Source organism: Dromiciops gliroides, chromosome 3, assembly GCF_019393635.1.
Source record: "Dromiciops gliroides isolate mDroGli1 chromosome 3, mDroGli1.pri, whole genome shotgun sequence".
NCBI classification, from domain to species: Eukaryota; Metazoa; Chordata; class Mammalia; order Microbiotheria; family Microbiotheriidae; genus Dromiciops; species Dromiciops gliroides.
Window position 1 is genome coordinate 511,845,326 of NC_057863.1, and position 27,718 is coordinate 511,873,043.

Here is a 27,718-nt window from a genome sequence, read left to right on the forward strand (position 1 = left end):
TCACTTTCCTCTCTCAACTGACACTTGAGATAAAAAATAAGTATTTATTTAGTGCCAACTATGTGCCAGATACGAGGAGATGTGCAGTTTTAAAATTACCCAACCTACAATAAAAGAAACTGAGGCGGAGCTCTGAGTCAATGGCCCAATTTGTAGTGTCAGATTCACCAGTAGTGTCAAGAAGAATGAACGGTGAAAAAAGGCCATGAGATTTTTTGAAAACAGTTATTTTGTAACACACCCCCCCCCAGACAGGGTAACTCCCCTTCACAGACTCTAAAAGTTAGAAGGGAACCTCAAAAACCTAGAGAGATCAAAGAATAAGAAAAAGGACCCATGCATACAAAAATATTTATAGCAGCTATTTTTGTGGTGGCAAAGAATTGGAAATTGAGGAGATGTCAGTCAGTTGGGGAATGGATAAGCAAGTTGTGACATATATATGATTGTGATAGAATACTATTGTGTTATAAGAAATGACAAGCAAGGTATTTTCAGAAAAATATCTGGGAAAATGTGTATGAATTAATGCAGAGTGAAGTGAACAGAACCAGGAGATCATTGTACATATTGTAACAGTAATCAACTATGGAAGACTTAGTTACTTTGATCAATACAATGAGCCAAAATAATTCCAAAGTACTCGTGATGAAAAAAGCTATTCACCTCCAGAAAACACTGATGAACTCAGAATGCAAATTAAAGTATAATTTTTTTCACTTTATTTTTCTTGCTTTTTTATTGCAACATAGCTAATATGGAAATATGTTTTGCATGATTTCACATCTATAATTGATATTTGTCACTTGCCTTCTTCATGGATGGCAGAGGGTTAAGAGGGAGAGAGAAAATTTGGAACTCAAAAAATTTTAAAGAATGTTAAAAATAAATAATAAATTTTAAAAAAGAACATCTGGCCTGGGTGGCTTGAATTTATCAAGAGTAGCTCTTTTTGCTTTTCAGGAGCTCATCAACTATCCCTGTTTAATATTCCATTAAAAAATGACCAGGAGTCATCATTGATCTCACTAACCTAGAGTCTGAAGTGTGTGCCTTTCTCTTTCTTTTTCTGTGGTGACTTTTCAAAAATCACTCATGATACTTAAACAATCCCATCTATACATTCTATCTGTAATAGCAATTCCAGAAAGCCAGGGGAGAGCAGCTACTTCCTCACTTAGCTTGTCTAAATGTTTTTTTTTTTTTAATATGTTATCCTAAAGTTTAAATTTCATCTTTGGCCATGCTGAGTATTGTTGTCTCCTCTGTTATGAACATAGTCTAACAAGTACAAATGTACAGTACTGGCAAACTAGACTTTCTAGTCGACTAACTTTAGATGGGCAAGATATTTGTGCTAAGCCCTAGAGATACAAAAAGACCAAAGGACACATTTTCTGTCTCAATTCATATTCTACTAAAGGGTTAGGGGTAAGGGTTAAATATTCCCCATCGGGAATGGTTGTGCCTTTCTGACAAAGATATTAGAGAATAGAGCCAGATGGAGCTGTGAAGAGGTCTAGCCATTCTGGAAAGGAATTTAGAACTTCACCTCTAGAGCTACTAAATTATGACTATTGCCCCAGTGATACTGTTAGTAGGTATATTCCCCAGAAGATGTTAAAGACAGGGAAAGGACCCATGTGAACAGAAAATTTATAGCAGCAGTTTTAAGAACTGGAAACCACGTGAGTATCCAGCAATTAGTCAGTGGCTGGAAAAAATATGGCATATGGATGTAATGGGATACTGCTGTTCTGCAAGACATTATGAATGTGACAAATACCCCTTCTGTCTCAAAGGGACTTGGGCTAGACCGATATGAACTAATGTAGAGTGAAGTAAACAGAACTAGGAGAACAATTTATACAATGATCACAATAATGTAAAAGACAACTTTGAAAGATTTCAAAACTCTTATTAAGGCAAAGATGGTTAATAATTCTACCCATTTCTTGGCAAAAAGGCAATTGACTACAGGTGCAGAAGGAGGCCTCCTTTTTCAGACCTGCCCAATGTATTAAATTGTTTTGCTTGATTATATTTATATGTTTTAAGAGACTACTTTGGGGCAGGCTGAGTTCATGGGTAATGATAGAGATGCAAAAAATGTTTTAAAAATCACACAGAAGAAAACAAAAAAGGTTCAGAAGGGGATGCATACAGGACAACTCTGTCCTGTTAAATTTCCTATGTACTTTTTAAAAACTACATAATAGTTCATGGAATAGTCCTCTCATTTTTCTTCATATACTGAAATGTTTGTGTTTATTGATGCTTAAGTTCATATTAAAAGAGAAAGTATAAATTTTTATTTATTTTTTCTATTTATTTATTTAGTTTATTCAGAATTTTCCCCCAAGTTATGTGTAAAAACAAATTTTAACATTGATTTTTTAAAAACTTTTGTTCCAAATTCTCTTTGTCCCTCCCCCACCCTTAAGAACTCAAGCAATTCAATGTAAGAAAAATATAAATTTTTAAAAAGGAAAAAAAAAATCAGAAGGTTATGAAGACAATACTTTATCAAGCCCTGAAACCTCAGTATAACCCTCCACAGACATTTGTTAGCTTGAGAAGCTAACAGGTGGCCATGAGTATTTGGAAATGGTTAGATCAATAAAGGATTTTCTTGTGTGTTGGTACCTTAATTACTATCCCCTTGTCACTTGGGTACACCCACAAAAGATCAACCCTCTAGTATCCTAGTAACCTCAGCTCCACTGGTCTACTTTCTGGTATGCTTGCCCTACTTTCTTACCCCACCTCCTTTTCTTGCCCCTTGTAATAAATGGGGATTCATTGCGTACCAAAACTTCCTCATAAATGTGCAGACTTTGACACTTGACCCTATAGTTCTAGAACACTTTTGAGCAGGCCTCTTTAAAAACAGAACCAACAATACAATACACAGTGACAAAATATCAAGAAAGAATTGGCCAAACTCAAGTCTTATCTGAACCAGACTAAGGAAGTTGAAAAGCTGTTTACATGCTCTTGGCAATACTTTTCACCTATCGTCAGCCCATTCAGGGCTTTTTGGCTATTAGGTGGTGTCTGTTTTCTATTAGTTCTGGTACAACCTACTTTGCCAACCCTTACAGCATGACTACGGGGCCAAGCAATGGCCGAATGTAACCTAGGTTTCCAGCCAGCAAAAAGGCTTAAAAGCAGCCTGGGGACATGGGAATGAGGCAGGAAGAAAAGCACATTTGTGGTATTCTAACTTACTCAACAGGGTCTCCCTTTCTTGCCCAGAGTGGAAGTGCATGGGCTACTCACAGCCAATCCTTCTCTGATCATCATGGGTGGTTAACCTGCTCTATTTTTTACACAGGCTGGTTTACCTTTCTTTGGGCAGCTGGGTACCGTCTTACCCCAAAGGTCTCACCATCTTTTTTTTTTTTTTTTTTGCAGGTCAATGGGGGTTAAGTGACTTGCCCAGAGTCACACAGCTAGTAAGTGTCAAATGTCTGAGGCCGGATTTGAACTCAGGTCCTCCTGAATCCAGGGCCGGTGCTTTATCCATTGCGCCACCTAGCTGCCCCAGGTCACACCATCTTAATGCCATACTTAAAGAGGACACCCAGTCTGAATAGCTGACTGCAATGTAGACTATCCAAACAGCTTCTGTCTTCCCTGTAGCTGTGCTGTCCACTGCTGCCTCTGGCAATAATTTGACATATTTTGCACAGGTTTTGATTAGATTTTCAAGAGCACATATTTCCTTCCCTGGCAGTTTGGTTATACTTGGTCAGAGGCAGAATATCAGAGTTGGCAGGGAGTTCAGGGACAAGTATGATAATCCATATGTAAATAAGAATTTCCTTTACAATATACCTGACAAGTACTCATTCATCCACTACTTAAATACCTCCAATAATTGGGAATCTACAACTTCCTAAGGCAGATGGAAAGTAGGATGCTAGACCAGAAGACTGCCCACTCTGGGGGGAGATGAAGACACATTTTCTCTTTAGAAGAGAGATTTAATAAGGGTTCCCTGTGCACAGCAAAAAACTCCCCAATGACTAATTACCCAATACCTTTTCCCTCTCTCAATGTAAATTTCTAATATTTATTTAAGGGATTAGCTCTTATATTGGCCATATGTTTGGCTTATTCACACTGTTCTCCAGTACCCGGTATCTTGTCCTCCTAGGCATGTATGGTGTGCTCCCTCTTCTCCCCTGTTATAAAACCTGGGTGGTGTGGTGTCTTATAATACCTTGTTTTAAAATTTAAAGTACCAAACCAAAAGCCACCTTTTTATTATTTGTTAGAAATCAATTAGGGCAGCTAGGTGGCGCAGTGGATAAAGCACCAGCCCTGGATTCAGGAGGACCTGAGTTCAAATATGGCCTCAGATACTTGACACTTACTGGCTGTGTGACCCTTAACCTCATTGCCCTGCAAAAAAGAAAAAAAAAGAAAGCAATTGCTTTTGGGCACCCAAGTGTTTCTCAAGTATATAATTCTCATTCTTGACTGAGGTCCCATGGCCACACTTAGAACCCAATACTGGGGGCAGCTAGGTGGCAGAGTGGATAGAACACTGGCTCTGGATTCAGGAGGACCTGAGTTCAAATCTGGCCCAGATACTTGACACTCACTAGCTGTGTGACCTTGGGCAAGTCACTTAACCCTCATTGCCCCTCACAAAAAAATTAAAAATTAAAAAATTAGAACCCAGTACTAAAGGAATCAGACTTTAGGCTTGATCCCTTGATAGATCGGTTAGCTATATCCTGCTTCTTGGCCCCAAACTGGTGCCCATTACTAACCCCCTTCCCAATATACAGCATTATAAGACTACCTTGTTAGCCTGCAGAGGCATGCCTACTGTTCCCAAAGCAGGTGGGAAAAGCATGCATGGAAGCAAACGTAAATACTTGGGGGTTGGGGGAACTGTTAACAGTGAATGAGGTAGTAGGTTATCTTCATTATACAGACAATATCTTAGCACTTTATTACGTGATGTCTTACATTGTTGGCATAATGGAAAGAAAACTGGAACCAAGAGGTCCCACACTATTCACATCAGACCTTTTTAGAGAAAAACAGTTTGAGTTGTAGATAGAGTTCTAGACTTCTCTTCCAGAAGACCTGAGTCTTCTCAAATTCTGCCTCAGACTCTTACCAGCTATGTGACCTTGGGTAATTAACTTTGCCTCTTTCAGACTCACTTGCCTCATCTGTAAAATGGGGACTTATCTCTAGAGTTATCAGTAATCTGTACTTATTACCACTTAATTTCAATTCAACCAACATTTATTGAGCCCCATTTCTGTGCAAGAAATTTGTGCTAGGCTCTAGAGATACAAAGAACGGAGGATACATTCTCTGCCTCAATTCATATTCTACTAAAGGGTTGGGGGTAAGAGGTAAATATTCCTCTATAGGGAATTTGGGGATAGAAAATTGTGACTGGATATGTAGTTGGGGGAGGTTGGATTAATTGAGTGCTAAGGTCTGCAGCTAGGCATGCTCTGTCTTCCTGAACAAGATTATTGTCAGATTCCTGACAGGGTCCGTGTTGTCAACGTCTTCTGAGGCCTGTTCCATACATCCTCTCCCCTTCCTCGGCCACCCCAACCTAGAAGGTGTTTTGTGTGTTTGCTTATTTAAGTGGATGCTGTTTGGGGGAATGAATGGTAAGAAGGAACATTACAGATGTCGAATCTTGAAATAAGTCAAAGCCATGAGTTGAGGAATAAAGTGTTTTTAATTGAAATAGCAGGATAGCAAACTTGCCACCCTCATTAATGTCCAGTGGATTTCCCAATTGAAGAGACCTATGAAAAAGTTTTTATAGTTTTCGGAGGAGACGGGGAGGAGGCAGTATGAGGTAGCAAGGCCTGGTCATGAGACCCCAGTGGCTCTTGGCATTCTGGGAAAGGAAAGCCACTTCATTCTGAGTGTTTTGCCTTTCATGCCATGAATCCCAACAGGAGGGTAAAGGACACTAGAAGCTGAGACCCTGCTTGAGCTGGGCTCCCCAACAAGGCAAGATCTCTGGGTTGGGGGGTGGGACCTGGTGTGTAGTTCAACTGAACCTCATCAAGAATAAATTTCTTAAGAGTAGGAATGTAAAAACATTCTAAGAGTAGGAATGTAAAGGCTTTGCTGAAATTCTGACATTACAGGAATCATTTTAAGGGAGTGGCAGTCCACATTACATCTGGTATTAACAATTTCTGACATATTAACAATTATATTAACAATTTTCTGTCATAGATAAAGATGTTTTCAGTTCCTAGCCATATTGTGCTTTGTCTCCTAGGTACACAGATAAGCTGCTTCTCTCCCAGTTCCTTCTCCTGGCGTCAGGCTGCTTTTGTGGATTCCTACTGCTGGGCAGCAGTTCAGCAAAGGCATAGATTGAACAGTGATTCAGAAAACCTCCCACTATGGCTCCATAAGGTATGTGTAGGTATAACTTCATGACTCCAGAGTATTAGAACCTGAGAAATAGTGGGGCAACTAGGTTGTATAAGAGAGCCCTGGACTCAGAATAAGGAAGACCTTAGTTCAAATCCTTCCTCTTCCTCCTCTTCCTCTTCCTTCAAACTCCTCTTCTTCCTCTTCCAGATGAAAATAAAATCTTCCATATAATGTTGTTGTAAAACTCAATGGAGATGATGTATGTAAGGCTATTTATAAACCTTAAAGCACTATATAAACTAGTTCTCTTTTGAATTTATCATATTAAATTGAATTGTGTACAGCAGCTTTGATAGGGCTCCCCCTTGGAGTTGGAGATAAATGTTGTATGGAAGATAGACCATCACAGAGGGTGATGCTTCTCTGCCCAGAAGGCATAAAATAACATCAGATAACTCTAAAGTTGATGAACTTTGCTCGTAGTGTACCAAATGGCATTTCTCAAGAAGAAAGCTCCCTTAGTGATGAAGTGGCTCATAACGGCCTTTTCTGAATTAATGAAAGCAGAGCCCTGTTTCAGCCGGCCTTCAGTACCAGCCACTGATTCCTTTTGTCCATCATGAAAACAAATGGAGTAGTTGTGCATCTTTTATAATCCCCATCTGCCTAGAGGAACACAAAGATGCAGCATTCAGCAGGCTTATCCTGTCCCGAAAAGTCAAACATTGGAGTTTACTTTGCTCTATTCTGCTGCAGGACACAGACACAACACTAGCATTCTCCCTCTTTTTAAAGGAGTATTTCTGCCTGACTCACTTGAGTCTCCTTGATGTTTATTTCATAGAAGTTGGTTTATTGTTAGGGCCTGACAATTGCCTTATCCTGTTCGTGCTGGGTTTTGTCTTCTGCTTGCTGTTTTTTTTTTCTTTTTGGATTTTAGCCCAGAGGGTAAGTAGGGTTTGTTAACTACAGACTTTAGTCACCAGGGAAACAAAATAGTCTAGAAAAACATAATTCTTGAGTGGAGTTCACAGGTGCAAATTGTAGAGCCAGGAGAAACCTAGATAAAGTGGATTGCATGTTCCTAAAAAGACTTGTCTACATGCTGGTGAAAAAATGAAACAAAACAAAACCAGTATTCCTTTGGTAAGGGCTAGACTTGGACTAGAAAATACCCAAGTTCGAATGCAGTCTCAGATGTTTACTAGTTTTGTTACCTAGGGCAAGTCACTTAACCTCTGTCTGCTTCAGTTCCCTTTTCTGTAAGATAGGGATGATAATAGCACCTAACCTCAGAGTGTTGTTTTGAAATTGAAATGAGATAATATATGTAAATCACTTTGTAAACCTTAAAACACTACAGAAATGCTTGCTGTTGTTATCTTCCCAGAGTTAAAAGACCTCCATTTGCAGTTTTAAACTTTTTGTGTTGTTCTCTTCTGAAAGTACTAGATCTTAAAGCAATAAGTGTTTGTTCTTAGTTGACATTATAGTTTATAGTTTACAAGGCATTTTAAGTTAATTATCTCATTTGGTTCCCCACAACAAGAATATAGTTAACACAGTAGCAGGTATTTAATTAACATCCTCACCTTGCAGATGAGGAAACTTGGGGCACAGAGTGGTTGTGTCTTGTTCACAGTCACAAAACTAGTAAAGGTCAGAAATGGGACCCAGGGTTTTTGGCTCCAAATCCAGGATTTTTTCTGTTCTGTGTACCACAACTGTTTATTTGTATATATCCCTGTGCTGGTGTGGAGGGTTGGGGAGAAGACAGGAGATAAATAAAACAGCTCTAGTCCCTCAAGGAATCTATTATCTCATTGGGGAAGAGATCACCAGTGCACCTCAAATGTTAGACAACACAAATTGTTTTTACATGGAATTGAGGGGAAAATAACATATTATTTTTAAAAACATTGGACATATCCAAGTGATAAATGATGTTATATAGATGGTAGGCTTTATAGGAGTTCTCTTGTCCTCAGTAAAATGTCAGTAGTCCGAGGGCGTGGACTGTTTCAGGTTTTGTCTTTGTTTTCCCAGAGGCCAGTATAATTGTATGGATTTCAAACTGGAAGTGACATCTTCCAGATCTAATCCAACCCTTCATTCTACAGATGAGCAAGCTGACAGTGAAAAAGAACCCCACTTACCAAGTGCTTATTGTGTGTAAATCACTGGGGACACAAATATGGATGGGAAGTTAGTATAGTTCCTTCCCTCAAAAACTTACATTCTAATAAGGAGATTGTTAATGGAACCATGGGGGAGTAGATTTGTACATCCTTACTAATAGCAATGGCAGTATTGAATTGACCAGTTTCAAAAGTTGGGAGGTGAAGGGTGGGAGTGGTGGCCAAGGGGCAGACACTGGTTCATGCACAATGGTTCATGTAAGGTGCCTAAAGAAGAGATGGCTGGGGAGTAAAAAAAAAAAGCATGACTGGAGTCTGCCTAGATAGGGTAGGGTTATATGAGGCTCTCATCCAAAAGAATAAAATTCTTATGTGTCCCCTAAGGATTTTCTAGGTTTAACACCTTCAGTTTGGGAGATTCTAGTATCTCTAACTGGAAGGAACTCTTAGTGCCTTTCATCATTCTGTTTGCCTTCCCCTTGCTAATTCATCAATGTTCTTCCTCTTAAAAGTGGAGTCCATAAGTGGATATGATTCTTCTGGTAAAATCCAACTTGAGCAGATTACAGAGGGATCATTCCCTCTCTATTCTTACTGCAGCCCAACATCCCATTGGCTTCTGAAGCCCGATCTTTCACACTTGACTCACAGAGTCTATGAAACTTTCCAGAGCTTTTTCTTGTATACAAGCTGCTACTCAACCATGCCTTTCCCATCTCATACTTTAAAATATTGGGTTTTTGAACCTGTGTAAGATTTTTTAAATTTTTCAGTATTAAATCCATTTTATTCTCTTTGTTCCATTGTTCTAGCCTGCCAGAATCCTTTGGGATCCTGACTCCATCATCCGGTGTGTTGGCTAAGCCATCTATTGTTGCCATCTGCCTGTTTGAGAAGGATGCCAACATGACATTATCCAAGTCAATGATCAGTGATGTTGATCAATAACATCAGTATGTTAAACAGCACAGAACTGAGCTCAGGTCCTTTTGGAGACCCTCCAGGTGGACTTCAAGCTGTTGATGACTACCTTTTGGGTCTGGCCATTCAACTCATTTATTAGGAAGTTTGGAAGGTTTCATGAAGAAGTAGGACTTGAGCTGAACTTCAAAGGATAGGTAGGCTTTGAGTAGCTGGAGAGGAGTGGAAAAGGACTCCAGGCAGGGGAAACAGCACAAGCCAAAACAGAGAGGTGTGAGCATGAGGATGGATATGGGGGGGGGGGGGTATTAAGAAGGGGAAAGCACAGGGGCAGCTAGGTGGCGCAGTGGATAGAGCACTGGCCCTGGATTCAGGAGGACCTGAGTTCAAATCTGACCTCAGACACTTGACACTTACTAGCTGTGTGACCCTGGGTAAGTCACTTAACCCTCATTGCCCTGCCCAAAAAAGGAAGTGAAGATTCCAGAGCGTGGTAATCAGATTAGTAGATTAGTTGAAGGAATTTTAGATGTTTAACTTGTAGAAAATAAAACTCATGGGAGACAGGCTAGCTCTCTTTAAATATTTAAAGGGTTGGGGCAGCTAGGTGGCACAGTGGATAGAGCACCGGCCCTGGAGTCAAGAGGACCTGAGTTCAAATATGACCTCAGACACTTAACACTTACTAGCTGTGTGACCTTGGGCAAGTCACTTAACCCCAATTGCCTCACAAAAAAAAAAAAAAGGGGAAAGCACAATGTTGGGAACATAGAGTTTAATAAATGCCCTTTCAATTTATTCATTCATCTATAACTTGCTATGTATTCAACATTGCTATAGCTTTTTTACACAAACTAAATAATTTAATTCAAGTAATATCCTTTAAGTCCCTGTTTTGTGGTAGATATTTTGGGTATAAAGATAGATAACAGAGACCCTTCTCTCAGAACTTAAAACCACCTGATGGTTTGTCACTCTAATTTTCTAGCTTTTTAATTATTTAAGTAACTGTTTTATGAACCTGTAAAGGCTTACACCCTAGATTACAACAACAAGGTCTTATCTTCCTAGTTCTGTCCACTTCCTGAAGCAGACATTCTTCCAAACCCAAAGATTGCCATCACTTTCCCATGACCTTTTTGAAGTCCTAAAAAAGCCCGTCTTGGTAGTCACCTCTGACCAATAATTACATCAAAGGAATGTTTTAGTGATCAAAGATGAAGCATACAAATGTACACTGAAATAGGAGTGAGAAGAACTAGGTTCTGAACAAAACGGAACCTCAGTTTTTCCATCATTAGACTAGAGATACTTCTAGGTCTAACACTTCCTGATTTAACAACATTCCAGATAATTATTCTTAGTTTGAATCTTCACTACTATGAAGGAATGTGGAAAAAAATGCCTTCATTAAGGAAGGAAACATTTATTAAGTGACTACCAAGATGCAGGCACTGTACTAAGTGCTTTACAAATATTATCTCATTTGATCCTCACAAAAACTCTAGGAAATAAGTAGCTGCTATTATTATCTCCATTTTATAGTTGAGGAAACTGAGACAGAGGTTAAGTGACTTGCCCAGGATTACAGGTAGAAGCTAAAGATGGATTTGAATTATAGCTAACGTTTTAGTAATCAAAGATGAAGCATACAAAACCAAACTACAGCAAACTAATACTCAAAGCCTGGCTACAGGCTACAGAAACCTTTCCTATCTGATATGTCTCTTCCTTTCTTCAGTCCTGTTCCCCTTTGCACCCCTCCTCTCTCCGAAAACACTTTCAGCCAGGTTTATCCAAATGGATTTGTTTTGAGAGGACTGTGGATGTGTCATCTTTCTGGAATGTGGTTCTCTCAACCCTTTGACCTGGGTTTGCAGTATGAGTGCCTCTCTCCTTTAGTTAGTTCCTCAGTTCAGTCTGACTTTCAAGATTAGGCTTTATTGCACCTAATTTTGCTACCTTGGCTCCAGACAAGGCACTCTCGCTGCCTCCCAAGTCCCCATCATGCCTTCCAGGCTCTCTCCCTCCTCAGGGTTAAAAAATTCAGCTGTCTTCTGAAAATCTCTGCTTGGGCCATGAAATTTCTGTCATTGTCACTTTCATTCATGATCTCCTTAATTATTTTTAAAAATTATTATTGCTACCTTTGGTTTTCACATCCCCATTTCAAAATTTATTTCTTTTTTCCACCTTTTCAGAGACTCTGAACATGTCACCTCTTTCTTAATTCAATAACCTTCAGTGACTCCCTATTGCTACCAGATCAAATGTAAAATTCTGTTTGGTTGTTAAAACCCTTCCAAATTTGTCCCCTTCCTATCCTTATTGTCTTCTTATACCTTACTCCCCTCCTTGCTGTTCCTCTGATTTTGCAGGCACTAAATACTTCCACTGGCTGCAGCTGGAACTCTCTCCTTCCTTCTCTCTCTCTCTCTCTCTCTCTCTCTCTCTCTCTCTCTCTCTCTTCCTTATCTCTTTCCTGGCTTCCCTGGCTTCTTTGAGGTCTCAGCTAAAGTCCCACCCTCTTCAAAAAGCCTTTCCTGGTTCTCTTTAATTTTTGTCTTCCTTCTGAGACTACCCCAAATTTATCCTGTATTTATTTCTCTTGTTTGTAAATAACTGTTTGCATGTTGTCTCTCCCATTACACTGAAAATTTCTTCAAAGCAGGAACAATTTTTTGCTTTTCTTTGTAACCCCAACACTTAGCACATAGTGCCTGACATAGAGTACTAGGTGCTTAATAAATGCTAATAGATTGATTGACATATTTTTAAAAGAAAGAAAAAAAATCAGGAAAATTCTAACATATCAACCAAAACTGATGATTGTATTCATTGTTTCACACCCATAGTCCTCCACCACTGCAAAGAAATGTGGTGAATACATTTTTTCATTTCTTCTGGAACAGGCTTGGTCCTTTATAACTAGAAATCATTCAGTGTCATTTTTTAGTCTTCTTCCCATTTGTATTGTTATAGTTATTATGTATTGTTTTAAACACAGATAGGTGGTGTAGTGGAGACAGTGTTGGCCTCACAGTCAGCAAGACCTGAATTCCAGTCCTACTTCTAGCGTTTACTAGCCGTGTGATATTGGGCAACTGACTTAAACTCTCATCCTCAGTTTCCTTATCTATAAAATAGCACCTACTTTGAAGGATTGTGAGGGTCAAATAAGATAATATATGTAAAGTACATTACAATCCTTAAATATAAATGCTATATAAATGCTACCCAATACAGGTGTACCTCATTTTGTTGTCTTTGTTTTTACAAATTGAAGGTGTGTGACAACCCTGCATCAAGCAAGTCTAACTGTACCATTTTTCCAATAGCATGTGCTCACATCACGTCTCTTTTTTCCATTTTGGTAATTCTTGAAATATTTCAAACTTTTTCATTATTATTATATCTGTTCTAGTATTCTGTGATATTACGATTGTAATTGTTTTGGGATGAGATGAGCCATGCCTACATAAGATGGAGAACTTAATCGATAAATTTTGCATATGTTCTGACTGCTCCATGGACCAGCTGTCCTCCCATCTCCCCCCTTCTCCTGTGTCCTTCTATTCCCCAAGACAGAACAACATTAAAATTAGGCCAATTGATACAAGTATACAAGTGTAAGGAAGAGTCAATAAATGAGGCAAACTTCATTGTTGTCTTATTTTAAGAAATTGCCACCTCAGCCCTTATCAGTAAGCAGCCATCAACATCAAGGCAAGACCTTCCATTAGGAAAAAGATTACAACTTGCTGAAGGCTCAGGTGATGGTTAGCATTTTTTAGCAACAAAATATTTTTAATTTAAAGTATATAAATTGGGTTTTTTTAGATATGCTACTGCACACTTAGTAGACTACAGTATAATATAAACATAACTTTTATATGCACTGGGAAACCAAAAATTTCATGTGACTCATTTTATCAAATATTGTGGTATTCTGGAACGGAACCCACTGTCTCTTCAGGGTATGCCTGTATTCTGCTTCCTTTGTATTAGTTAATGTGTCTGGCTATGATTCTCTGTATTCTTTGTATTCCTCATTCCTTACAGCATTAAGTTATTGCATTATGTTCATGTATTTAGATCAGGAAACAAAAGTTTCCTGGATGAGTTGTAGTCTTTGGGTCTGCCCTTCATGGTTATAATATTGTTTCCTCTTTCTCTTCCTCTAGACTGGTATTAGTTCCAGTACCAGAGTTTTCCCCATTCTTCCCCTTAGCCTGCTTTCCTTCCTGTGTTACATCTACCCAGAGGTTCCTTCAATGTGTAAAGATATTAGAGGGAAAGATACTATGTTTAAGGGCAGCTAAGTGGCACAGTGGATAGATAGAGCATTGGACCTAGAATCAGAAAGACTTGGGTTCAAATCCAGTTTTAGACACTAGTTTGTGACTCTGGGCAAATCACTTCACTTCTGTTTGCCTCAATTTCCCCATCTGTAAAATGAAGATAATAATAGCACCCACCTCCTAGAGTTGTTATGAAGCTCAAATGCTATATTTGTAAAGCACTTAGCGTAGATTGTGGCCCATAGTAGTTGTTATGTAAATATTAGCTGCTGTTGTTCACTTGTGTCAGTCATGTTCAACCTTGTGTAACCCCATTTGGGGTTTTCTTGGTGAAGATACTGTACAGATGAGGAAATTGAGGCAAACAGGGTTAAGTGATTTGCCCAGGGTCACACAGCTATTAAGTGTCTAATGTTAGCTATTAATTCAAATCCATCTTTAGCTTCTACCTGTAATCCTGGGCAAGTCACTTACCCCCTGTCTCAGTTTCCTCAATTATAAAATGGAGATAATAATAGCAGCTACTTATTTCCTAGAGTTTTTGTGAGGATCAAATGAGATAATATTTGTAAAGCACTTAGTACAGTGCCTGCATCTTGGTAATCACTTAATAAATAAATAATTGTTTCCTTCCTTAATGAAGGCATTTTTTCCACATTCCTTCATAGTAGTGAAGACTCGATCTAAGAATAATTATCTGGAATGTTAAATCAGGAAGTGTTATAGCTAGAAGTATCTTTCATCTAATGACTTCATTTTACAGATAGAAAAAACTGAGGTTCCGTTTTGTTCAGAACCTAGCTCTTCTCACTCCTATTCCAGTGTACTTTCATCTGACGAGTGCTTATACAAATTTGCCATGTGTATCCATCATCTTGTCAGCCTTCAAGTTGAAGTTGAAAAAACTTCCCAGAAGAAATTTGTTGCTGTCTTGTTTCTATGATTCCTTTATGCCTATTAAATCAAGTCCAAATTGCTTAGTCTGGCATTCAAGCATCTGTGTGGTGTCATCCTACATTTCTGCCTCATCTCTCACAAACGACTTCCCTATCTGGTATGCTACAGCTGATCTGGGCCACTAAGATGAAATTATCCAGCATTCGCTCCATACATTGGTTTTTGTTCTTTAGTCATGAAATTCTTTCCTTATCATTATGGATCAGTTGAAATCCTATTCATTCTTTCATATTCAGTTCAAATGCCATTTTCTTCCTGAAGGCTTCCTTGAATCCCTCACTCCCCATACTCTTCTTGCTTTGGATATTGTCTTTTATTTGTACCTCTCACAGACTTCAGTATGTGTGTAACCTATCTCAGGAAAGTAGGTATTCCCCAATTCAGCTGAATGGATTGCCACTCTTCCATCCCTTCTTACCTTGTTTAGATCTTCTCTGTGACTTCCAGTGAATGCTTAACAGGGTATTCATCTGATATGGCAGGGGCCTTCAAATCACAGAGTTTTGAGTTTCCTCTAGATAAGATTCAGTACAGTGGCAGGGCATCTTGTGTAATACTTGTTGTTCAGTCATTTCAATTGTGTCTGACCCTTCGTGACCCCATTTGGAGTTATCTTGGCAAAGATACTAGCATGGTTTGCCATCTTCTTTTCCAGCTCATTTTACATATGAGGAAACTGAGGCAAACAAGGGTAAATGACTTGCCCAAGGTTACACAAGCTAGTGTCTGAGGCCACATTTGAACTCAGGAAGATGAGTCTTCCTGACTTCAAGCCCAACACTCTGTGCTCTGTGCTAACTAGTTACCTTTTTCCAAGACTAGCCTTCTTCCTTTTCCCATTATGTGTCTTTTTGATATTTTTTTCCGCTGCTTCCTGTGTGTAATTCTTCTTCTTGAAAATGTGGTACAACCTATTTATACCCACCATGCCTCTCCATATGGCCCTTTGGATGACCTGGAATTTCCAATCTTCAGAGACTATGGTATCATGTGTATTTTGTAATATGGTCATCTGTGCCTGTTTTTTCTTCCCTATTTATATAAACTCTTTAATTCTTGTTCTTCATTCTTAAAGAGGACCATGACATCATTCAGGGTGATGTCATGACTTGCAGTGAATTGGATTTAAGTGAGGGAGGGCTGTTCAAAGTCACTACCCTCATTCTCTCCTCCAGAGCTATCTGGGTCCAGTGGCAAGATATAGATCAGGATGTCTGGAGATGGCCCCAGATATTTAAGGCACTTGGGGTTGAGTGACTTGCCCAGGGTCACACAGCTAGTAAGTGTCCAAGATGAGATTTGAACTCAGGGTCCTCGTGACTCCAGGGCCAGTGCTCTAACTACTGCACAGATACTGAAGCCCTATATTATTTTTTTATTTTTGTGTCTCCCTTAGTTTGACATGTTTATTTGCAAATAATTAGTCATTTAATTAATTTGTTCAATCAACATGCTCCCTCCCGACCCCATCCACTCTCCAGCATCCCTTTATGTATTGTCTTCTCCTGTTATAATGTAAGCTTCTCGAGGGCAGAGACTGTCTCGCTTTTTTGTACTTGTATCTCAAGCTCTTAGCACATGGTTGGCACATAGCGAGAGCTTAATAAATGCCCTGTCTATCTAGACATAACACCAACAGCCAGTGTTGATGTAGCACTTTAAAGCTTGCTTAAGTGCTCTACAAATATCTCATTTCACCTTCACAACAACCCTGGGATTGAGGTGCTTTCATTATTTCTATTTTACAGATGAGGAAATTGAAGCAAACACAGGTTATATGACTTACCCAGGTTCACACAGCTCAGTTAGTGTCTGACGCAGCATTTGAATTCAGGAGTTCTTGACTCCAGGCCCAGTGTTCTATCTACTGTACCACCTAACTGCTCCATCTATTAAGAATGAGTAATTCATATGAGGGTCCACAGAGTGTCCCACCATGGACCACATTCTCTTTCCTTTCTCTTTCCATCCTGCCTCCTTCTGTATCTTTCTCTTTTCTCCTCTTTTACATAGGTTTTGGTTGATGGTTGCCCTAGAAGTCATTGATGCTGGTAGTGTAGGAAAAAGAATCAAATGGTTCCAGCAGATGGCACTATAGTATCATTTATTCAAAGAGGTTTGGGGGGTATAATACTTAACATCCTTTCTGTAGCAACCTGTTGGTTGTTTTTGGTTTTGTTTGTTTGTTTGACCTTCAGTTTACCAGGAACTAACATGTCACTAATGACATTAATCGGTGGTGGCATAACATAACAGTTGGTATGGCACCGGATTTATAGTTAAGAAAACCAGGATTTGAATCCAACTCAGACACACTCACTGGCTATGTGACCTGGGCAAGTTTTATAACCTCTATGTACTTCAATTTTTTCATCTGTTAAAGGAGGAATTGGAGGTGATAGCCTTTGCGTCCCTTCTAACTCCAATATAGGTTCCCCTTGACTATCAAATCTATGTCCAGAGATTATATAAAGTCCAGTAATGAGCCGCTATGGCCCTGGTAAGGATCAAGAACAGCACACCTTTGAAGCTAGACAGCTGAATAATATCTCCTACATTTATGAGCTTCCTTTGGGGGATGGAGAAAGGAAAGGACAAATCCTCCTATTGAATTTCTGGTAAGAGTGATAATAGTAATAGTAATAGCTGGCATTTAAATAATGCATTAAAGTTTGCAGAACTTTTTTTTTTTTGCAAAAACATTTGCAAACATACTCAATCTCATACTCTTTTCTCTATGTCTGTCTCCTCTTCTATAAATTGAAGGCGGTTGGACTAGATAACCCCTAAAATGCCTTCCAACTCTAAATCACTAGTCTGATTATCTTATTTAAAATAATCTTCACTACAGTTCTGTGAGGTAGGCACTTAAGGTATTATTCTCCCTAGTTTTCAAGATTCAGAAACTTAGGCTCAAAGAGGTTGTGACCTGTCCAAGGTCATATAACGAGTGATGCCAGAAGTAGGATTTGAAGCTCAGGACTTTCTAGACTCCTCTTGTGTACCATAGTGCCTCCGACAAGGTCTTTTTGTTCAATAGGATAGTCAGGCATTTCAGAAAGGATGAATATCATAACATTTAGAAGGAACCTTAGAGATAATCTAGTATAACCCCTTATTGTATAGATGAGGGAAGTGAGGCCAAGAGATGTTGCTCAAGGTCATAGCAGGCAGGAAGTTTCAGAGCTAGATTTGAACCCAGGCCCTGTGACTCTAGATGCAGCTGTTATTCTTCTGTGCCACACTATCCTTTTGCTTTACCCATCTCCATTTTCCAGTGGAACCTAATCAATCACTAAATCCAGAATCCACCCAAACCTTGCATTCGGTATTGCTGCCCTCTCACCCTTCATGCCCACCGATATTCCTAAATCTTCATTGCGGTTCTATTTCCATAACGGAAACATTTTCACAATCAAAACTCCTTCTTCCTTCCTAGTTCTAGTCTTCTCCCTCCCTCAGACCAAGTCTGGGTGCATAGGAGGAAAGTTGGAGGCAGGGAACAAGACAGATATTATGCATGATCTGAAAATCTAGTGTTTCAAACAGAAATCAAGCCACTAGTGAAGGCCTCTCAACTCTTTGCCCACACCCCGTTACCCCAGGCAGAAATGGACAGACAATATCCTTTCAGCAAATGACCTACAGCCCAAATTTTGAAGGGAGAAAGTTCTCTCTCTCTCTCTCTCTCTCTCTCTCTCTCTCTCTCTCTCTCTCTCTCACACACACACACACACACGCACACGCACACGCACACACACCAGGTCTTCTTTGCTAAGATGCTGTTCTCCCAGACCCTTATTGTTTTTTGTGGGGCAATGGGGGTTAAGTGACTTGCCCAGGGTCACACAGCTAGTGTCAAGTGTCTGAGGCTAGATTTGAACTCAGGTCCTCCTCAATCCAGGGCTGGTGCTTTATCCACTGTGCCACCTAGCTGCCCCTCTTTCAATGTTTTTTAATTTCTTCCAATAATCTATCCCTCTATCCCCATCCCAACCCACCCCATCAAAACAAATTCCTACATTAGCCATGTCTGAAAATGTCTCTGCATTTTCAGTTTATCACCTCTGTGTTGGGAAATGACTGGTGTGTTTCACCCTCATTCCTTTGGATTTCTGTTTTGTTATTGTGTTGATTAGAGTGCTGTGAAGTCTTTCAAAAGCCATCCTCATGTTTGCTCCATCTTTATATTTAGGTGAAGAAAAATATCAAAGGCTATAATTGGTCACTTTTCCAATAGCCTGTTTTGGTGAATTAACTTTTTTTGGGGGGGGGGTGAGGCAGTCGGGGTTAAATGACTTGCCCAGTGTCACACAGCTAGTAAGTGTCAAGTGTCTGAGGACATATTTGAACTCAGGTCCTCCTGAATCCAGGGCCAGTGCTCTATCTACTGTGCCACCTACCTGCCTCCTGGTGAATTAACTTTTAATCCTCTCTTCTCATAAACTCATAACCTATGCCTCTGGCCCCTTCCTATCTTTCTAGTCTTTTTACATATCACTGCCCCCTCTGCACTCTACAAGATATTCATACTGGTTTGCTTGCTCTTCCTGGCATATGTTTCATCTCCTATCTTTGTGTCTTTGTCTGGCTGCCCCACCCCATTTTTTGGGTTAAGTGACTTACCCAGGGTCACACAGCTAGTAAGTGTCAAGTGTCTGAGGCTGGATCTGAACTCAGGTCCTCCTGATTACAGGGCCATAGCTCTATCCACTATTCCACCTAGCTGCCCTTTGCCCCTCATTCTTGGAATGTTTCCCTCCTTAACCTCTACTTCTTAGAATCCCAGGCTTCCTTCAGGAAGCTTTTCCCAATTCCCTACCCCACCCCTCCTCCCTCCCTACTCTCAGCAGCTACTGCCTTCTCAAAGGTGTGTATCTTGTATCTGATAATCTACTTATTGTCTCCCCTACTAGAATGTTGAGAGCCAGGGCCTTTATTCTTTTCCTTTTTCTTTTTTTTGTTTTTACCTTTCTTTGAAACTTTACCCATAGCACAGTGCCTTCTATCTAGTAAGTGCTTAATAAATCCTTGCTGGTTACTTAATTGGTAGGTGGGGAGAAAAGTTAGGCATATGGAAGAGAAGCAGGAAATAGTGGTGATGGTACCAATTCCTTCTTTCCTATGAACATGGCCTTGGTGCAAGAAAACTTCAAAAGAAAAAGTAAATACCAAGAATTTAATACATTTAAGTGCCCATTTTTCTAATTACAATGTGCTTTGGTGAGCTGTTCATTAACACTGATTACCACAAGACTGGGGCAGGTGGGCAAAATTGCAATGCCCAACGCACAGCCACTTGTTCATTCATTCACTCGGTTTGAGATAATATCCTATTATTCTGCCGCCTTTGAAACCAAGCTGGCTTAGAAATAAATTTCTTGAGACCAAGGTGAAAATCATACTTTTCTCTCGTGGTCTCTGGTAGATAATGCCTGGCTTTTGAGACTATGAATCCTGGCTGACTGTTATCCTAGTAATTACATTTCACAACAATGCAAACCCTAAAGCGTGGGCCTGGATGAAAACTTTCCTTGCTGTGTTAGCGGGAATCTCGAATGAGGCAGCCAGATCCCTGCTAATCACCCACCATTGTGTGCCCAGTGGGATCGTGGGAAGTGGGCTAGCATTTTTTGAGAAACCTAGTTACATGCAGCTATCGGATCAGCTGGGGAGTGAAATCTCTGTAGCAGCAGTAATAACAAAGTGAGTGTTCACGTCTCCTCGGATTGTTTATGTTCCTCTCAGCAAAGCTCTTGGGGAATGAACCAGGCCTTCTGGAATAAGGGCAGAATAACTTTTCTCCTCCAAGACAAGGGATATTTCCTCATTTGCACAAACAAGTGGTATATTTCACTTTCTGCCAGCTGTGGGTGACAAACAATATTGTGGTAATTGAGGGAAGGAGGGGAAGACATTTATAGTGCTGGTGGTGGTGGCGGCGCTGGTGGCGGTGGCAGCATTCATACCTACCTTCCTGTGAACAAAGCTTTGATGGGAGGACATTTCACAAGAAAAAGCAAGCAAGCAGAGTTTATTCCAAGTGAGAGAGGAAGAAAAAGAGCAAGTCGGGTTATTGAGGCTCGTTGTTGGCCCAGTCACCCTCAGAACTCTGTATTGTTATTGTGTCCATTATTGAAACCTCCTGTATAGAGTCATGGGACTTCAGAGGTGGAGGAACCGTTGGCAATCTTCTTGTCCTACCCTGTCTTTATTTTTCCAGATGAGGAAACTAAGACCCTAAAAAAGATTAAGTAATTAGTGCAAGGTCATGGGAGACTTTCTTTGTTCATCTAAGTTAAGTAAGCCATAAAGTTTTGTTGGTGAATGGTGCTTGCAAAGACATTCTGAAACTAAACTTCCAATCATGAGTGCATAGTTGAGGATTACACCAAGCTTGTGAGACTGGATGATTGTCAACAGCAAATGAGTTTAAAATGAAGTATGACCTGAGCTTCAGGGTCCAAGCTTGAGTGTACAAAGACCAGGTTCACTCATGGTCATAAATCATGTTTCTGACTCATACTATCTCCGCCCCCACCCCCACCCCGGCCACCTTTGTCAGGGTTTCTTTCCCCTTGGAAACATCATTTGTCTCATTTTGTCTTCACCCAGGAGGGAGGGAAGGAGGGAGGGAAGGAAGGAAGGAGAGCATTTTGTTGTTGTTGCTAACCAAAAATAAATATAACAGGTCCTTTTATTCTCCATTACCTTCAGTGAGTTATGAGACTAGCTATCCCCTAGCTCTAAGTCAGGTAGTGACAATGAGGTTCCAGCACCCATATCTCTACTGATCCTCCCTATCCCTCAACAGCAATCAACAAGTAAAAATGTATTAAGCATCTACTTTGTTCCAGGCATTGTACTAAAACCCCAGCAAAACCCAAGATTATAGTTACTTTCCCACCGTGGAGACTAAGCACCCAAGGGCAGTAGTGAGAGCATCATGTAATCCCCAACTCAGGTGTGCTCAGTTCTAATAGGAAAAGCTATCATAACATAGAATCCACTCTTCCCTTGGGGTTTCTGCTTATATACTGCTCCCTAAGCTTTAATTCTTAGGCTGGAAAGAAACTGATCATTTGACTTTCCCCACAGAGGGTGAAGGGGGAGAGGTTCCTCTTTCATTTTTGGCACAGATGTAAACCACATTCAAACCCTTGCAGACTGTAACTCTCACTCAGTCCCCAGCTGGCACAGCAGTTGCATCCAGGGACTTGGTGGGGGGAGGTAGGGGGGAGGAGGAAAAAGAGGGAGAGTATATCAGGACAGGTTTCCTGAAGCAGGTGCCACCTCAGTTGAGCCTTGATGTAAGCCAGGGATTCTATGAAGTAGAGATGAAGAGGGAGTGTATTCCAGTCAAGGGGGAAACTCATACAATGGCACAAAAACGAGATCAGGGAGAATAGGGAAAGGCAAGCAGTCTACTTTGGCTGTAATGCAGCATGTGAGGGAAAGCCCACGTGCACTGAGCCTAGGTAGATAAACTGGAACCCAACTAAGAAGGCCTTTAAAAGCCAAACAGGGGTGGTTTTATTTTATCCTAGAAGCAGGAGGGAAACACTAGAACTTCTGGAGGAGGGGAGCCCCATCATCAGACCTGGCGACTTTGTGGCAGATGGATGGGAGAGCGGGGAGAGTGAGGCAATGAGACCTATTGCAGTGGTCCGGGAGAATGGAGATGAGGAGCTTGGAACAAGATAATAGCTATGCAAGGGGAGAGGAGATGGGAGATGCTGTGAAGGTCAACCCAAGGAGACTTGGCAACCGATTGGATCTGAGGGATAACTAAGAGGACAGAAGTGAGGAGGACACTGAGGTGATGAGCCTGACTGACCAGACTAGAGAAGAGGGAAGTGAAGTAGAAAACCCAAGGGAGGTTCCCACTTTGGTTTAATGACAATTCTGTTTCCTCCCTTTAGTTTTTCCCTTACATTTTGCTGCTGTTTGCCATCCTGTTGTACTTGCCTACTTTGTTCTGGCGTTTCACTGCGGCCCCTCACCTATGTTCGGATATGAAGTTTATCATGGAGGAACTTGACAAAGTTTACAACCGGGCCATTAAAGCTGTGAAGAGTTTCAATGGGGTTGATGTGAGAGATGGCACCAGCCCATTTGTGGGTGTGAATGAGAATATTGGGCAAAGGTAAGATTGCACGGGGGTTCTACCTGACTCTGGCTGTGTGGGGGCCAGGTCTCCCTCTGACAGTCTCTCCTCCATCCTTGAGGCCTAGACCAACCCAAACTGGTCTTCAGAAATCTGTCTCTCAGCCAGCTGTAATAATGCCTGCATTTAGGGGCAGCTAGGTGGCGCAGTGGATAAAGCACTGGCCCTGGAGTCAGGAGGACTGAGTTCAAATTCGGCCTCAAACACTTGACACTTACTAGCTGTGTGACCCTGGGCAAGTCACTTAACCCTCATTGCCCCACAAAAAAACCAAACAAACAAATAATGCCTGCATTCTACCACTGGAATTCTACCCCTTCCTTGAGGTTAAACAGTGCCCTTTTCTTTTTGAAAACGCGAACTCTCTAAGGGATACTTTGGTAAGGTATTGATGCTTCTAAAGTTGATCAGGTTGCTTACTGTTTTTATTCTTACATTATAGCAACTCTTCGTTATCATGGTGTATATCCAAATATATATATATTTGTGGGTGTGTATGTATGTATACACATACATATATATACTTATATATATACATGCACACTCATATACATGCACATATCCAAAATATACATATATATGTATATCCATTAATATACAAATAGATATGCATATGTATATGCATGTGTGTATATGCCACATTGTGCTCTTCTCTGCAATACAGTGGTCCAAGATAATTCCAAAGGATTCATGATGCAAAATACTTTTCACATCCAGAAAAAAGAACTGTGGAATCTGAATACAGATTAAACCATACTTTTTCTACTTTTTTTTCTTTTTTTTTGAGTTTTTCCCTTTTGTTCTGTTTCCTTTTTCACAACATGACTAATACAGAAATATGCTTAATGTGATTGTATATATATATAACCTATATCAGATTGCTTGCTGTCTTGGGGAGGGGGGAAGGGGAAGGAAAAGGAGGGAGGGAAAAAATTTGGAACTAGAAATCTTATAAAAACAAATGTTGAGGAGCAGCTAGATGGTGCAGTGGATAAAGTACTGGCCCTGGATTCAGGAGGATCTGAGTTCAAATCTGGCCTCAGACACTTGACACTTACTAGCTGTGTGACCCTGGGCAAGTCACTTAACCCCCATTGCCCCGCCAAAAAAAAAAAGTTGAAAACTAAAAAAACACCAAAAAACAATAAATCCACAACTTTGGTTCATTACTTGATAGTATTGAATGTATGGAAGTATAGACCCATTCTACTTACTCTATGAGGTTCCAATTCAATTTTTACTTATTTCTATTTTCTCTCTTTTTTTTCTTTAAAGTCTCTGGGAAATCTCTGAAAGCCATTTCAAATACCCAATAGTGGAACAGTATTTGAAAACAAAAAAGAAGTCGAAGAATTTAATAACCAAGTACCTCATTTGCCGGTTTGTGACCTTCATAATTATACTGCTGGCCTGTGTCTACCTGGGCTATTACTTCAGCCTGTCCTCCCTGTCTGATGAGTTTGTCTGCAGCATCAAGTCAGGAATCCTGAAGAATGACAGCACAGTTCCAGAGCAGTTTCAGTGTAAGCTCATTGCAGTCGGGATTTTCCAGCTTCTCAGTGTCATTAACCTGGTGGTTTATGCTCTTCTGGTGCCCGTGGTTGTGTACACATTCTTGGTCCCCTTTAGGCAGAAGACTGACGTTCTCAAAGTCTATGAAATCCTACCCACCTTTGACATCCTGCACTTCAAGTCAGAAGCATACAATGACTTGAGTCTCTACTATCTTTTCCTGGAAGAAAATATAAGTGAACTTAAGTCCTTTAAGTGTCTTAAAGTCCTGGAGAACATTAAAAACAACAGTCAGGGGATTGATCCCATACTCCTCCTGTCCAACCTTGGAATGATCAAGACCGATGTCATAGATGGTAAAGTCACGAAGCCTGCAGACAAAAAGGGAGAAGAACCTGGGACTGATGGGACGGAACTGAATGGTAGGGATGCCTTTAAGGTCAGAGGTGAAGGGCAACCCTCATCTACATTCTTGGGCGAATGTAGATATTATCACCACCATTGCTGAAAGTTCAAACTGTATTTGGAGTGTTATTTTAGGTGAAGATAGTAAGCAGTATGGAGAAAGACAGGAATGGGCATTTCTTGGTAGAAAAGAGGAGAGATCCAGTATCAATCATCGCAAAGACTTCTAAAGAGGAGACCCACACAGAGTCCCTTTCACATTCCCTTCTTTTATCTTCCTTTTCTTTTCCCCCGCTTCTCCACTCCCTATTTCCTATTTATCCATCTATCTTTCTATTTATATTTCTGTATAACATACTATATATAATACATAATGATATATACCATTTATAGTATAGCATGCAATATAATATATATCTGTTATCTATATTTTTATCTATCTAGAACCATATCTATATATCTACCTATATGTATATTTATCTTTATATATCTCTTTCTCCTGTCTATTTTCCATTTATTTATCTATATATTTATTGATCTCTATCTCTATATCTCTCTTTTATCTATCTCCCCTTTATCTTGTCTGTCTATCTATCTACCTACCTACCTATGCATATATGTACCCATCCTATTCTAAGGCTTCCACACACTCTCTCTCTCTCCAGCCTTCAGTGAAACTATTAATTATGTCTCAGCCAACCAACTGACTCAGCTATGCTTTGTCAGTCTCTTGAAGTTGATGTATGACTTGAGGTATGGTCAGAATTAACTAAAAATACTAAAAGGCAAAAGTTCCATAATTTGCTTAAATGCTTTGATAATTCTGGTAAAACCAAGCCAGATCCATTGAAGTTGAAATATGACTACGTAGATATGCTTATTTGTGTGTATACCTTCTTTCGGATGAGTCTTTGTCAGTGTAACAGATTCCATAATTACCTACATACTTCTATAATGGAGAGCAATTCTAAGATTATTGACAAAGGGGGCAGATCAAAGCTAATTAGCTAGAATTCATATAAGCTTCCTCTGCCCTAGCTAGCTCTATTTGCCTTATCAGCCTACCAAACAGACTAAAAGACAACATTTAAGTTCTTAAATTTGGTTAAATACTTTGATAGTTTTGGAAAATCATGCCAGATCACTTTTCGTGTTTTCAAAAATATCCCATTTTCAGTTTTCATAATTCTGATAGAATCTTTTCGTGATTTTTTAAAAGGCATTGGATGCTAACAACTTTAGATTCAAAAGGGTCAGAGTTCTCATGTAATTGTTCATTTGGATGGTTGTCTGGAGATGACTTTACAAATGCCTAAAAATGCCTAAAAGCCCAAACCTAGTAAAGCAAAGAGAGACCTTTTTCAGAGTCCATCCAGATAAGTTAGGAAAAAAGAAGGTTCTAGATGCTGAGACTGGTTCCCTTCAATTAATGCTGCCATCTAAAATGTGGGTTTTCTGTTTTATTTTCAGTTTTTACAGATGAGGATAAAAGTACTGAAGACAAAGCAAATAATGAAGAGAAGAAAATTCGCCAGAGACTTCTTTAGTCTTCACAATGACCCTTTCCTTCTAACTTTCAGTGTTGTGACTTTTATGATGAGTAGCATCCCAATTATGGTGCAAGCCTTGTTAATTAGAGAAATCAAAGGATCAGTCTACTACCCACCTTGGATTGGTCCCAGCTCACAACAGGAGCACATTTGGTGAGGCTGGTGAGGAACTGATCTAGTGTCTGCACTGGGATGATGAGCTCAAAGTTTCTCAGTATTGTGAGCAAGTGGACAGGTAATGGTGGTTTGAGAACATCTTGAATAGATTACACGAGAGTTAAGCAGACTGTCTCAAGCATAACTGCCAAAACCATTTTAATACATACATAATAAAATAGTTAAGCTACATAAAGAAGTGGCACCAGCAAGAGATCTTGGAGGAAAGCCTTTCAATGGGAGATAATGGTGACAGATTTCAGATCAACAAGAAGATACGGACTTATAACAGATAAGAATGAAATTAGGATATCAGGGAATATTAAGCTTCTAGGGTACTTAATAATCAGTGTTGGATCATAAAGCAATTCTACAAGGTATTTATGGATGGCAAATGGGCAGAAAACCTGACTTCCTCCAAAGTGTCTTATTTTAGAGATAATAAAAATTAGAGTCTATTGTTAAAGTTTTTTGTATTATTTTATAGGTGTTTTGGTCTCTTGAATTGAAGCAGTTTGTAGATCAGACCAGTTAAATGCCTTCAGCAAAGGCCTGGGTTTTTTTGTTTTTTGTCTTTTGCAACAAATATTGTTATAAAACATTTAAATTAGGAAGTCCAAGGTGTAGGGAACACTAATCTGAAAGAGTCTAGTTAAAATAGAGGCAAAAATAATTTATTAAGCCCACATCTGGATAACTTCAAATATAGCCTTGCTTTAAAAACCCTAGCATAGGAATCCAAACTGACAAAGTAGAAAAATAAAGGAAAGAATATTTCAGATTGCAAAAGAAGCTGCTTCCCAAAAGGGAATTCCTGCAGGGTTTCTTCAAACCTTGAGCTCACCTAATGCATTTAAGTTATGATTTAGTTGAAACAACTCAAAGGGGACATTTCTTTAGCTTAAAAATGAAGCATCAGGGGCAGCTAGGTGGCGCAGTGGATAGAGCACCGTCCCTGGAGTCAGGAGTACCTGAGTTCAAATCTGGCCTCAGACACTTAACACTTACTAGCTGTGTGACCCTAGGCAAGTCACTTAGCCCCAATTGCCTCACTTAAAAAAAAAAAAAGAAGAAGAAGCATCAAAACTTCAAATAAAAATGTTTATTATCAAAGAAAAAGTGAAGCAAACCCATACTGGATTTCTGTGGGAAAGCATTAAATAATTCCTGCCAAAATGTGTCACTTTAGGAAAGGATTCACATTTTGGTACTAGGGCCATTTGGCCA

At 39.8% G+C, this 27,718-nt stretch overlaps 1 protein-coding gene across 1 annotated transcript in view; it reads left to right on the top strand.

Moving 5' to 3' along the window:
* Positions 1-27,243, top strand: part of PANX1 (pannexin 1) — a 49,948-nt gene extending 22,705 nt beyond the window's left edge. Inside the window, exons 2-5 of the mRNA XM_043997400.1 lie at positions 6,284-6,423; positions 22,624-22,847; positions 24,144-24,802; positions 26,256-27,243. Of these exons, the coding sequence (XP_043853335.1) occupies positions 6,284-6,423; positions 22,624-22,847; positions 24,144-24,802; positions 26,256-26,332 (1,100 nt within the window). The 3' untranslated portion in view covers positions 26,333-27,243. The remainder of the gene's footprint in view (positions 1-6,283; positions 6,424-22,623; positions 22,848-24,143; positions 24,803-26,255) is intronic.
* Positions 27,244-27,718: the final 475 nt, after the last annotated feature.